General features: G+C 43.7%; 1 protein-coding gene across 1 annotated transcript; it reads right to left on the reverse strand.

The window, feature by feature from the left end:
- Window positions 1–6,920: 6,920 nt before the first annotated feature.
- On the reverse strand, window positions 6,921–8,928 carry LOC128696292 (transcription factor HES-4). The gene is made up of 2 exons (XM_053787469.2): window positions 8,717–8,928; window positions 6,921–7,855 (listed from the first exon to the last, which is right to left on the reverse strand). The coding sequence occupies exons 1-2, from the start codon at window positions 8,873–8,875 to the stop codon at window positions 7,253–7,255; spliced, it is 762 nt and encodes a 253-aa protein (XP_053643444.1). The 5' UTR covers window positions 8,876–8,928; the 3' UTR covers window positions 6,921–7,252.
- Window positions 8,929–14,674: the final 5,746 nt, after the last annotated feature.

Consider the following 14,674-nt stretch of genomic DNA (forward strand, 5'->3'; position numbering starts at 1 on the left):
TCTTTTGTATATAATTCTACATTCTCACATTATTCCCTTGTATTGATAAAGCCACTAGTTGGCAAAACGTTACAAATAAAAATACCCAGATGTTCCACAAGTGTTTGAATCTTCAGCAGCCGTGTTGTGTCTCACAGGGAGGAAACTGTCAGGTGTACTCACCTAGTTGTGGGTGCAGGAGTAGAGTCACAGCTCCTGGCCACGCCTCTTCACTGGTCACTACTAGGTTACTTCCTGCCCCATGAGCTTTATCATACCTCTTCTTAAAGCTATATATGGATCCTGTCTCCACTACATCACTTCCCAGACTATTCCACTTCTGACAATTCTGTGACTGAAGAAATACTTCGTAACGTTTATACTACATCTTAAAAAGTAGAACTAATACTAACATTCATGAATCGTTTAAGCGCATTTGTAGCATCTAAGCGTTTTGTAACATGTTTAGGAAAATTTTAGAGAAATGTTTAGGATTTTCTGATGTTAGATAATAATGTTTGATAATGTTGAATTGTCTGTACATGACAGCAGCTGGACCAGTGTTTGTTGTTCTTGTGTGATGTAAATGTACACGTAAGAGATTCTGGTTAAGTATGCACACACGCATCTTTCACGCGCATGCATGCGCGCCCTTTGTAGTCACTAGGATGTCGCTTATACGGTCACGCGCCGCTTATACGCACGTGGGGGTTCCTTACATGCACGCGTGCGCCCCATGTACGCACGAACGCGCCACTTTACACTCGCTCACGCCGCCTGTACGCACGCTCGCACTGCTGATACGCTTGCCCGCTTGCTGTGACCCACGCACGCCCGGACTCTCATGCGAGGACATGAGAACTAGCACGCATTCCCTCGATAAAACTAGGAGTACAGTGGTCCACAAGACGTTCTTTGGCTGTGTACGACATGGGGCGGTGAACATGGGGCCTCGCTTGGCTACACCCAGTACCCCCAAACATACCAGAAATTGCGACAACCATGCCATGAGTCTGTCGTTTAATGGGTGGTGGTGGTATTAGCTGTTGATGGCTGGTGTTTTCTGACACGGGTGTAATTCAGATAATGACCTGTAGTGGTATTTCATCCTAAATCAGACTATTTTTAGAATATACCCTGAGTAAACTCCAGAGACAAGTTTATTTTGCAGTGCCTGGTCATGGACCGGGCCGCGGGGGTGTCGACCCCCGGAATACCCTCCAAGTATACTCCTCCAAGTATCCTAAGAGTCAACATGTCGCCATTGAAGCTGCACATATAGTTGACACGATATTATCGTGTCTATATTATAGTTCTTTTACAAGTCTGCGTCTGTACATAAAATGGCCAATTTACAAATTATCATTATCTAATTGGAGAAAATTCTGCATAGTTTTGTATAATGGTAACAATCCTAGTAACGTACAGATGACCCTCATATATGAGGTACTCTATATACCTTTGAAGAGTTTCGAGAGTTTCTCTACTCTGAGCCCGGCCATGGGCCAGGCTCGTTTGGTGACGAGCCTGTGGTGGTTATTTGTGTATTGTTCCTGTCACTGTACTGAGCCTTTTATTCTTTAGCAAAGATGTCCTTAAATGCTCAAACATATCCTTAGTATTAACTTAATCTGGAGTGTTTGTCTTCCTTTCCACACACTTTATATTGTCTTCATGGGTGTGTGGGCCAGTGGGCCGCCAGCAGCAACAGCCATGTTAACAGGGCAAGCACTAGGACCCGGCTGCGGGAGTAGAAAAACTCTCGAAACCCACCAAGGGTATATCCAAAGTATACTTCGAGGAATTACACCGACCTGCCTCATACACAGGTAACCTAAACGAATCTCGGCCATCACCGTCTTCACTTTGTTGACTTAAATGTTTCACTTGATGGTAAACTTATTCTTATGATCTACCAATTCACTATCCACTATAAAAAAAAATTGTTTATTAGGTAGATTCCGGAGATGGATGTATGTGTGTGTGTGTGTGTGTGTGTGTGTGTGTGTGTGTAAAATCTCTTGACAGGCTTCATCAGATCCCGAAACCTTCTGGCAAACCCATGAAAGCCTTTTTTTTTCCCTCACCATTCTTGATCTCGTCTTCAGTTTCCTCTCTTCTTGTGGTCTACCATTGAGAATCCTTATGTTGGGGCTTTTTTCTCCCCCAACACCCGCTTGTCAGCCTCTCTGCCGGAAGTCTTTTCTCTAAAATTCACACTGTCAGACCCACGATGCTGGTGAAGAACTCTCGTTCCAAGGACTCTGAACAACTAGTACACGACCACCACAGCGCCCGATGTCAATTTAAGTTAAAATATATCTGTAGCGGGTGACTCGACCAAGGACTGCTTGGGTGCACAAGAGAGGAGAGGTTCGGGTACCTGATTACTTCCCATTCCCTGGGAGTTATATGACCTTTAATTAAGGCTTAGCGCTTCCCCGTCTACTTACCTGGAGGATATTTCGGGGGTCAACGCCCCCGTGACCCAGTCCTTGACCAGGACAAGAATTGTGGCACAATTGGAAATTTGGAAATCTAAAAATTGTCGATTAACAAGTGGGATTGATCAGAGACTGGGCCACAGTTAGTGGACAGAGTTGGAGCCTCAATCAACACTTGCTATGGATAACCCCCACGGGTTTAGCGGCACATGAAACACAACGGTCGTCCAGTAATTCCTTGGACAGATACATAAGTGAGAAAGGTTGGATCAGATTTAGGAATAAAAATGAAACGTAACCTTTACTGCACGTATAAGTTCTGTCAAGCACCTTAACTACTGGGAACGCTTGGAAGCACTTGACTTGTACTCGTTGGAACGCAGGAGGGAGAGATATATCATAATCTACACTTGGAAAATCTTGGAAGGAATGGTCCCAAATCTGCACACAGAAATCACTCCCTACGAAAGTAAAAGACTGGGCAGGCGATGCAAAATGCCGCCAATAAAAAGTAGGGGCGCCATTGGTACACTAAGAGAAAACACCATAAGTGTCCGGGGCCCAAAACTGTTCAACAGCCTCCCATCAAGCATTAGGGGAAATGCCAATAAACCCCTGGCTGCCTTCAAGAGAGAGCTGGACAGATACCTAAAGTCGGTGCCGGATCAGCCGGGCTGTGGCTCGTACGTCGGACTGCGTGCGGCCAGCAGTAACAGCCTAGTTGATCAGGCCCTGATCCATCGGGAGGCCTGGTCATGGACCGGGCCGCGGGGGCGTTGATCCCCGGAATAACCTCCAGGTAAAATTTCATTAAAAAATCCCCCCCAAAAATTCACGGAATAAATCAATCAAAAAAAAAAATTCAGAGAAAAAAATTCTAACTTAATGTGAACTAACCAAGCAATATCTGGCCTTTTTTTCCCTGGATATTTTCCGTGTTTTTTTTTCTTTGGATTTCTCACGTTTACTGGTTGGAATTTATCTGGCGTGTCCAGTAGGCCTGGTTACCTGGAGGTTACCTGGAGGTTATTCCTAGAATAATCTTTTTTTTCATATGTTGTGATTATCGTTCTTTAGGTGACCTATAATTATCATTATTCTTACACCTTGCTCAGGGGACGCACGTGGAAAGTAACTTATAATATCAACAGATTCCTACCTTCTCCCTATACATATCTATCGTCAACAGATTCCTACCTTCTCCCTAGCCATGCCTATCGTCAACAGATTCCTACCTTCTCCCTATACATATCTATCGTCAACAGATTCCTACCTTCTCCCTATACATATCTATCGTCAACAGATTCCTACCTTCTCCCTATACATATCTATCGTCAACAGATTCCTACCTTCTCCCTATACATATCTATCGTCAACAGATTCCTACCTTCTCCCTATACATATCTATCGTCAACAGATTCCTACCTTCTCCCTATACATATCTATCGTCAACAGATTCCTACCTTCTCCCTAGCCATATCTATCGTCAACAGATTCCTACCTTCTCCCTAGACATACCTATCGTCAACAGATTCCTACCTTCTCCCTAGCCATACCTATCGTCAACAGATTCCTACCTTCTCCCTAGCCATATCTATCGTCAACAGATTCCTACCTTCTCCCTAGCCATATCTATCGTCAACAGATTCCTACCTTCTCCCTATACATATCGTCAACAGATTCCTACCTTCTCCCTATACATATCTATCGTCAACAGATTCCTACCTTCTCCCTATACATATCTATCGTCAACAGATTCCTACCTTCTCCCTATACATATTTATCGTCAACGAATTCCTACCTTCTCCCTATACATATCTATCGTCAACAGATTCCTACCTTCTCCCTATACATATCTATCGTCAACAGATTCCTACCTTCTCCCTATACATATCTATCGTCAACAGATTCCTACCTTCTCCCTAGCCATATCTATCGTCAACAGATTCCTACCTTCTCCCTAGCCATATCTATCGTCAACAGATTCCTACCTTCTCCCTAGACATATCTATCGTCAACAGATTCCTACCTTCTCCCTAGACATACCTATCGTCAACAGATTCCTACCTTCTCCCTAGCCATACCTATCGTCAACAGATTCCTACCGTCTCCCTAGACATATCTATCGTCAACAGATTCCTACCTTCTCCCTAGACATATCTATCGTCAACAGATTCCTACCTTCTCCCTAGACATACCTATCGTCAACAGATTCCTACCGTCTCCCTAGACATATCTATCGTCAACAGATTCCTACCTTCTCCCTAGACATATCTATCGTCAACAGATTCCTACCGTCTCCCTAGACATATCTATCGTCAACAGATTCCTACCTTCTCCCTAGACATATCTATCGTCAACAGATTCCTACCTTCTCCCTAGACATACCTATCGTCAACAGATTCCTACCGTCTCCCTAGACATATCTATCGTCAACAGATTCCTACCTTCTCCCTAGACATATCTATCATCAACAGATTCCTACCGTCTCCCTAGACATATCTATCGTCAACAGATTCCTACCTTCTCCCTAGCCATACCTATCGTCAACAGATTCCTACCGTCTCCCTAGACATATCTATCGTCAACAGATTCCTACCTTCTCCCTAGACATATCTATCGTCAACAGATTCCTACCTTCTCCCTAGACATACCTATCGTCAACAGATTCCTACCGTCTCCCTAGACATATCTATCGTCAACAGATTCCTACCTTCTCCCTAGACATATCTATCGTCAACAGATTCCTACCTTCTCCCTATACATATCTATCGTCAACAGATTCCTACCGTCTCCCTAGACATACCTATAGTCAACAGATTCCTACCGTCTCCCTAGACATATCTATCGTCAACAGATTCCTACCTTCTCCCTAGACATATCTATCGTCAACAGATTCCTACCTTCTCCCTAGCCATACCTATCGTCAACAGATCTAACTTAAAGAAAAAAACTTTATTTTTAAAGGCAACCTTCATCAACAGAGAGTTTTCACAACTTTGATAGAGAGCTAGAGAGGGAGCGAGCGAGCTAGCTTGGCTTTAAGGGTGGAAGAGAGTTTTCTCTGCTTTACGAGTTCAAGAGAAGTTTTTTCTCTGATTTAAAAGCAGAATTTTTTTTTTCTATGGGTAGAGGAGAGTTTTCTCCACTCCAGGAGTAGAAAGTTTTCTCCTCTCTAATGGTAAAGGAGACAGTTCTCTGATCTAGTAGAGGAGAACTTTCTCAGTTTCGAGGGTAGTTTTTTTTCCAGATTTTTTAAGGGTAGAGGAGAGGTATGTCATTATTATAATCATGGGGAAGCGCTAAACCCGTAAGAGAAATATATCAGCTTTCATGAAAGAGATTAAGTGAGGGGTGAAGGCTAAACCCGCAGGGATCACAACACCTCGTTAGGAAGGAGGGGAGGGAGGGGGCGAGATGGGAGACAATCAGGTTCGACCTACAGAAAGGGAGGATGGGCACAGTTCTCGTGGATCAAGAGCCCCCTTAACAGCATTAAGGTTCTGGACTCTTGTCAATGGTGGTTTGTCTAAATGTTTTGTGTGTGCTATTGGGGTTTAACGTCAGTGGTTTATAAATGACCTGTACACGTTAATGATTCGTATGTTTAGGTTAAATGATTTGTTTGTTAGTGGTTTTACGTGTGTTAATGGTTTGTTGGTTTATAAATCTTAATAGTTTATGCATTTTAATGGTTTATTACTGTCTGGAAATGGTTTAATCTGTTAATGTTTTACATCTGGTTTATATGTTAATGGTTTATTGTCCCAGTAATTTTAATTTTGATGAAAAAAATTATTTGTTGAAATGTTATATACATTTTATCAGTATTTATATATATATATATATATATATATATATATATATATATATATATATATATATATATATATATATATATAATGTATAAAATGTGTATAAACATTATTCATTAGGAGGTGCTAAACCCATAGGGGTTCATACAGAGCCTGGCGGATGGGAGGTTATCAGGTTTGACCCTAGGGCAGGGTAGGTACAATTCCTTTTATCAAGAGCCCTACACCAGTATCAAGGTACATCTCTAGGAGGGACTTTTAAGATCTTGGTTTTATTTGTAAGAGCATAAGAAGGAGCACTGAAGAAGGCCTACTGGCCCAAGCTAGTCAGGTCCATGAAGGCACAATACCGTGACTGGAACAATACACAAATAACTCGTACATAGAAAAGAGAGTGAGTTTACGACAACGTTTCGATCCGACCTGGATCATTTACGAGTCGGCCCGAAACGTTGTCGTAAGCTTGTCTATGTGCGGGTTCGTGTATAGTCAGGTCCAAGTCACATCCACTTAAGATAGTCCTTATTAGACAGTAAAAGGCGGAGGTATCAACATAAACAGCGTCCAAATAAAAAACTTTATTACACTTTGTACTGTTTTAAATCACTGGATGACTAAACCTAAGTATATCACAGATTTTTTTTCATATATATTTTTTTTCCATTGAGGATAGCACTTTAAATAACTTTGCATATGTTTGTAGAAGGATATCTGATTGCCATCGTGGTGCACATCTTGGGCGTGTGTTTGTACTGTGGTGCTGGGGGTGAGGGCGACTGTCAGATCATGACAGCCAAACTCCAATTGTTGTCTGATCGACGGTGGGTCACTGGGTCTAAGAAATACAGGTGGCTGGATTGGTTCTTGTACGTTAGGCGATGCTATACTGTGAATTTGTTCCACTGCAGGGGATTCCGGTTTTAATTGCACCAGCTGTGTTATGATCGCAGCTGTGTTGTGAATGCAACTGGTAACAGGTTGTATGGCCACTTCCTGGAACAGTTTGAGCTCCCTTCACCAAGGACGCCAGCAGGAGTCATCCTCGGGATGGCGGATGGGGGCTAGATCAAGTGGCTGTGGAGAGGGACTTCTGGCAGGAGATGGAGGTGGTGAAGACATGAGGGATAGTGATGGAGATCCTGCACTGGGTGGAGGAGAAGGAGGGGCGTGATGCAAGTGTCCAGGAGGGCAGGCTATCGTTCCCGCGACGCCGTGAGGCAGGACGAGCTGCACTGGTCCCGAAAGAAGGGGAGTCGGAACGAAGGACACTCCATTGATCACCAGGGGATCCATGGGTGCTGGGTGAGGGGAGCGACGAGATTCACTGCCGTTGAGTGTGAGTGAGACTTCGGCTGTGTCTAACTTACTGTTACGTAGCCTGGCCATGGTTTCCGCTAGGTGCAGGAGTATGCGGGAACGCTGTGACCCAGTTAGTGTTGTGTCTCGCTCTAAAAACTTGCCAACTTCGGCTGCACACTGTCCGAAACCTGTGCGAAACTTGGCAGCCGCATCGACGGGCTGATGAGTGACGGCCAGCTCGTGACGGTGCAAGGCTTGCACATGTCTCACCGTCATCTCCAGAATGTCTGCTTTCTCCAGCTTGTTGTACCGAGACGGCTGTAATGAGAAAGTCATCGTTACGCATCATATTAAGGCTGGTTACATTCGTAAATCACATTTGAACTTACTGGCTAATCCTATAACAAATCTACACAATGTACTTATGTGCCTGTAAAAGGCAACTGCATTTTTTGTGTCGAAAGCTTAACCAAAAACTTATGCAGTGCCATGTATTAGGATTAATGAACCAAAACATCGTCCAATTTCACTGTTTTAATGTTGTAAATTGTTCCAGTCACGGGACTGTGACTCAGTCTTACGCATAACACTCTTCTAATGTTTTCAAAGTAGGACTGACGAAGGTGCCTTTTATTAATTACATTTGTGTAATATTTTCAAAAGAGAATTAATGCTTTATTTTTTTTTATGCAACGCTCTGGTTTAATTATCAAAGGAATATACTAGAAATATAATGCCATTAATACATTTATAAGTCATATTTTCTGAGCTAAATGTCTTCCTTATTTAAGACCAAGTTTGATATGATTTTTTATAGTAAATTGGCGTATCTCTCCCCCTCCCCCAGAAAAAAGTTAGGCTGACTCAAAGGAAGAAACACGTTCACCATCATTCACTCAATAGCAATCTTGCCAGAAGTGGATCGCACCTTCTCCCTATAAAAATAAACTGACACAAAATAGAATACCTTCGCAGCACTTTCCCCTGACACTTAAAATAACTAGCTACTAGCCAGAAGAGGCAGTGTCCTCTAGATAAATACGTTTTCGTGACGGTAATTTACTCCATATAGTTATGACATTGTATTCACTCTGTCAATACGTCAGATACCGTCAAAATACACCTGGCTACAGGACCGGTTTACAGGTCTATGAATGAACTACGCCTTCAGATACTTACGTCTTTCTTAAGTCCTTCCAACACTAAGTTCTTGAGCTGGTTAAGACTGTCGTTAATTCTCTGCCGTCTCTTTTTCTCCATGATAGGTTTATTGGTACGCCGCCTCTCTGCTGCTGCGGCCTTGGCGTCCACACCTTGCTTGGCTGTCGTGCTAGGCATTGCTCACTTCCCTCTCACTATAAATCTTACGCTCACAATCGACTCTTATTACCTCCAACAATCTCCGAGCTACTGGCGAGACGTTAGAAATCACTTGTATTTATAAGACTGGTGTAGGGTGCGAGCAAACATCTTGGCCAATGGGAACGTTTTCACCGGTGACGTCTCGGATGCTTTAGCGAATGGGAACTTTCTCTCCGCTTACGTCGCAGATGCTGTGACCAATGGGAATATCCCCCAGCGATGACGTCGCGGGTTCCTTGGCAAATGGGATGGGGTGTATTGGTTGACTCAGTCGACGTGTGACTGGTATGGGCGGTGCTGGAGTCGTGTGTGTTGGCTGGTGACCTGACGCTCGCCAGCCACGTGCTTCACTATACACGCTCAGCCGTACAGTTCCTCTCTAGCAGGGTTGTCCAACAAGTATTATCTGGAGTATACCTGGAGGGTGTTCTAGGGGGTCAACGTCCCCGAGGCCCGGTCCATGACCAGGCCTCGCGGTGGATCAGGGCCCGATCAATCAGGCTGTTACTGCTGGCTGCAAGCAAACCGAACATTACGAACCACAGCCCGGCTGGTCAGGAACCGTCTTTAGGCGCCTGTCCAGCTCCCTCTTGAAGACAACCAGGGGTCTCCTAATAATTCCCCGACACAGTAGATAGACTGATTACATCTTCATTTCACTACTACACCTGCTGTCTGTATTTTTGACTGAAGTCTCCTGTGTTACCTGGAGGTTATTCCGGGGATCAACGCCCCCGCGGCCCGGTCCATGACCAGGCCTCCCGATGGATCAGGGCCTGATCAACTAGGCTGTTACTGCTGGCCGCACGCAGTCCAACGTACGAGCCACAGCCCGGCTGATCCGGCACTGACTTTAGGTATCTGTCCAGCTCTCTCTTGAAGGCAGCCAGGGGTTTATTGGCAATTCCCCTAATGCTTGAACAGTACGAGCCTTAGTGTACAGCCTACTTTTTATTGGGAGCTGATCCTGGCATTTCTGTGTGCTGACTTCCAGGATTTTCCAAGTGTAGATTATGATATATCTCTCCCTCCTGCGTTCCAACGAGTACAAGTCAAGTGCTTCCAAGCGTTCCCAGTAGTTAAGGTGCTTGACAGAACTTATACGTGCAGTAAAGGATCTCTGTACACTCTCTAGATCTGCGATTTCACCTGCTTTGTATGGAGATGTTAATGTACAGCAGTATTCCAGCCTAGAGAGAACAAGTGATTTGAAAAGGATCATCATGGGCTTGGCATCTCTCGTTTTGAATGTTCTCATTATCCATCCTATCATTTTCTTTGCACGTGCGATCGTGGCACTGTTGTGATCCTTGAAAGTGAGATCCTCAGCCATTACTGCTCCCAGGTCCCTTACATTATTTTTCCGCTCTATTGTATGGCCAGAGTCAGTAGTATACTCTGTTCTAGTTATTATCTCCTCCAGTTTTACATAACGGAGTAGTTGGAATTTGTCCTCATTGAACATCATATTGTTTATATCTTCTTGGAGGTTAACCGCGTCCTCAGCAGATGACAGCCTCATGCAGATCCTAGTATCATCCGCAAAGGATGATACGGTGCTGTGATGTATATCTCTGTCTGATATGAGGATGAGGAATAAGATGGCGGCGAGTACTGTGCCTTGTGGAACAGAGCTCTTCACTATGGCAGCCTCCGATTTAACTCTGTTGACCACTACTCTTTGTGTTCGATTTGTTAGGAAGTTCAAGATCCATTTCCCCACTTTCCCAGTTATTCCTTTAGCACGTATTTTATGGGCTATTACGCCATGATAGCATTTGTCAAATGCTTTTGCAAAGTCTGTGTATATTACATCTGCATTCTGATTTTCTTCCAGTGCAGCCAAGGCAATATCATAGTGATCCAGTAGTTGTGAGAGGCAGGAGCGACCTGCCCTGAACCCATGTTGCCCTGGATTGTGCAGATTTTGGGAATCTAGGTGATTTGCAATCCTGCTTCTTAGCACTCTTTCAAAGATTTTTATGATGTGGGACGTCAGAGCTATTGGTCTATAGTTCTTAGCTAATGCTTTGCTGCCACCTTTATGGAGTGGGGCTATATCCGTCGTTTTAAGTGACTGTGGAATTTCACCCATGTCCAAGCTCCTCCTCCATAGTGTACTTAAAGCACGCGAGAGGGGTTTCTTTCAGAAACTTTCCAACAATGAAGGTACCTAACTGTTCACATGTCTTACTAGTCAACTTTCGGTATTTAATACCATTTTCAGCATCCCTTATTTATTGAAATATAAACACATATGCAGTATAATGTGATCCTTTATTGACAACGTTTCACCCACACAGTGGGCTTTTTCAAGTCACACACAGATCTGTGTGGGACTTGAAAAAGCCCACGGTGTGGGCGAAACGTTGTCAATAAAGGATCACATTATACTGCATATGTGTTTATATTTCCACTGTGTCGGTATTTTATACCATTTATTTCCATCCCTTATTTATTCTGGGAGGTAGTTGACAGTATCGGCTTGTCTACCTGGAGGGTATTCTGGGGATCAGCACCCCCCGCGGCCGGATCCCAGACCAGGCTTCCTGGTTGCTGGCCTGATCGATCAAGCTGTTAGTGCCCGCCGAACGCAGTTCAACGTGTGCACCACAACCCTGCTGATCAGGAATTATTTAGTGGACTAGTTCCTTCTCGAAGACAACTAGGGGTCTGTTGGTGATTTCCCTTGTGCATGAAGGGAGGGAAGGTGTTGTAGAGCTGTGGTCCCTTAACGCTTACGAAGTTCTGTGCACTCATTTCTCCCCTGTTTTTCGTTGGAGGTATCCTGTACCGTCTGCCAAGCCTCTTCTGTTCATATGCTGTTATCTCAGCTTATAGGTTTGAGACCAATCCTTCTGTTATCTTCCAGGTGTGGATTATGATGCATCTTTCTCGCCTACGTTCCGAAGAGTACAGTTCTAGGGACTTTAAACAATTAGTAATTTAGGTGCTTGACTGTTTGCTAACAGCCCTTTTCAATATAAGCGAAATTGCTTGAAGTCCATTGGCATATACTCCTTGGAATGCATGTGAGAAAAATACATCATAATTTACACCTGGAAAGTTCTAGAGGGACTGGTCCCAAATCTGCACACACAAATCTCTCTCTACGAAAGCAAAATGCTTGGCAGACGGTGCAACATATCTCCTATGAAAAGTAGGGGTGCCATGAGTACACTAAGAATTAACACAGTAAGTGCCAGGAGCCCACGACTGTTAATAACCTCTCAGCATACATGAGGATTACCAATAGACCCCCGGCTATACAGATACATATTCAGTACCTGCCCAGCCGAGCTGTGGCTCCATACGTTGAATTGGGTTATCCTAGGTTCTCTACACATATGCTGCTATGTATGATAATCTATGTAACTGTATTTGTGTATACCTGAATAAACTTGCTTAATTACGTGCGGCAAAACAGCCTGGTAGATCAGGCCCTGATCTACAGGGAGGCCTGATCTTGAACAAAGCCTCGAGGGCGTTGACTCCCAGAACACACTGTAGGCAGAGCATCGTAGCTCAGCAATTTTGCTTTCATTGCCTGGGGTCGTCAGTACACAGTAATACTCCAGCCTAGAAAAACGAGTGACCTGAAGCGTGTCATCATTGGCCTGGCAATTCTGGTTTTGAAGGTTCCAGTTATCCAACCTATCATTTTTCTTCCAGTTGCGATAATGACACTTATGCTCCTTGAACGTGAGATCTTCTGATATTATTACTCCCAGATCTTTCACATTTGACTTGCGTTCTACTGAGAAGCTTGAGTTTTTCTTGTACTGATATTTCCGTCATTCTTTCACGAAGTAGCAGCAAATTTATTCTCTTTGAACATCACATTATTGTCTGTCAGTAGCCCACTGGAAGACTTGGTTTATATCAGCTTGGAGACTCGCTGTGTCTTCTATGGATGGCATTTTCATGCAAACTTGAGTATCGTCTGCAAAAAATAATACAGTGCTTTATGTCCCTGTCTGTCAGAAATGAGAGGCAAGTACTGTGTCTAGGGGGACAACTTTTCACTGTAGCAGCCCCTAATTTCACTAAGTTTACTATTACTCTTTGGGTTCTGTTGGTTAGGAAGACAAATATCCATCTGCCCACCTTCCCAGTTTTCCCTTGGTCGCACTTGTCAAAGGTTTTTGCGAAGTCAGTGCATAAAACATCTGCATTTTGCTTGTCAAGTGCACATAAGATCACGTCTTAATTATCTAACTGCTATTCCAAGTGATTGATAATCTTTCTTCTTCAAACATTTTGAGCTCTTGATAATGTGGAATTTTATAATTTACACGCACGCACACTCAGTATCACTATAATATTGTGGAAGCTTCCTGTGTAGGGTCTTAGCAGCAGGTAGATTTTTGGGTAGGAGGGATGCTGGGGTAATCCACTACTCGTGGGAGACAGGGAAAACTTTGCCCGAGCTTTGATGCAGATCTGATGCTGGAGGAACGTGAAGCTGTGTTGACGAATGTCGACGGATACGTGTTAGGCAGAACCAGATGCAGATAGTGAAAGATTATTATGAATTAGTGAATTACCGTAAGTTAGTGTAACATAGGGAAGGACCATTAGTTAGTTTAGTGAAGAACAAGAGTTGGTGAGAGGTAGGTAAGGACTATGGGATGGAGCGAGTGGTCAGTGGTCGAGGGAGGAGGCGGCCTCTTGTACGTTGTTTATCCCACTCGCGGTAACTGGGCCATTAAACTCGCCCCTCACATGTTCCTGCTGCTCTTACAAGGACCTTTGTTATTAAAGGCTCCTCTCTCCCTCCTCTTTTAATGGCCCCAGCGGAGCATCTCTGAGGGAAATTCCTGTTATGAGATTTATTTTAGGTGTCCTTATACCTTAAAAGTTTTTTTTTATACAGCTTAAAAGATCGTTGAACGCTGTGAAATCTTTACCCATCTAAGATTTGTTGGTGTTCTTAGAAAAGTAATCTAATTTGTAGATGTGTCAATACTGTTATTACATTTAATAAAGTCTCAGTAACTACGATAAAATCAATTTTAAGATTACAAAGTCTGTTGACCTTAATATTGAAGCTCAGCACTGAGGGAAATGCCAGAATTAAAACTTGCCTTGAAAACTCGCTCTGCCATTCTTGTTGACACCATTTGAGAGTAGAACCATACTGTCCTGACAAGGCAAGAGCGTTATAGGGGGGTCTACCTGCCTACCTGGAGGGTGTTCGGGGGTTAACGCCCCTGTGTCCCAGTCCTTGACCAGGCCTCCCGGTGAATCAGGGCCTGATCAACTAGGCTATTACTGCTGGCCGCACGTAGTCCAAAAGTACGAACAACAGCCCGGTAGAATGGAAAAATATTTCCTGATGCAGGTCTTAGAGAACCAGGAACACACATGTCTGATGCACATCCAACAAAATTAGCAGACTCTTGGACGTCACCACTGTCTGACTTCACCTACAGCACTTCTGGAAGCTTGCATCTACTAACTAATTGTTACGTAAGACACATATGCAACAGTTAGGTATCTTTATTTCGAAACGTTTCGCCTACACAGTAGGCTTCTTCAGTCGAGTACAGAAAAGTTGATAGAAGCAGAAGATACTTGAAGACGATGTAATCAGTCCATCACCCTTAAAGTTTGAGCCTACTGTGTAGGCGAAACGTTTCGAAATAAAGATACCTAACTGTTGCATATGTGTCTTACGTAACAATCTGTCGGTATTTTATACCATTTTAATGTTCATACTAACTAATGCAGATCCGAGCCAACAGTGAGCTTTTCGAAGAATTGTCGTCAGTC

Source organism: Cherax quadricarinatus, chromosome 39 (assembly GCF_038502225.1).
Source record: "Cherax quadricarinatus isolate ZL_2023a chromosome 39, ASM3850222v1, whole genome shotgun sequence".
NCBI lineage: Eukaryota > Metazoa > Arthropoda > Malacostraca > Decapoda > Parastacidae > Cherax > Cherax quadricarinatus.

What these genes read in the sequence shown, in the direction of transcription:
- LOC128696292 (XM_053787469.2), bottom strand. Translation starts at nt 8,875, where the DNA reads ATGCCTAGCACGACAGCCAAGCAAGGTGTGGACGCCAAGGCCGCAGCA. An exon ending in TGGAAGGACTTAAGAAAGAC is followed by an intron (nt 7,856 to 8,716) that starts GTAAGTATCTGA and finishes TTCTCATTACAG; the next exon opens with CCGTCTCGGTACAACAAGCT.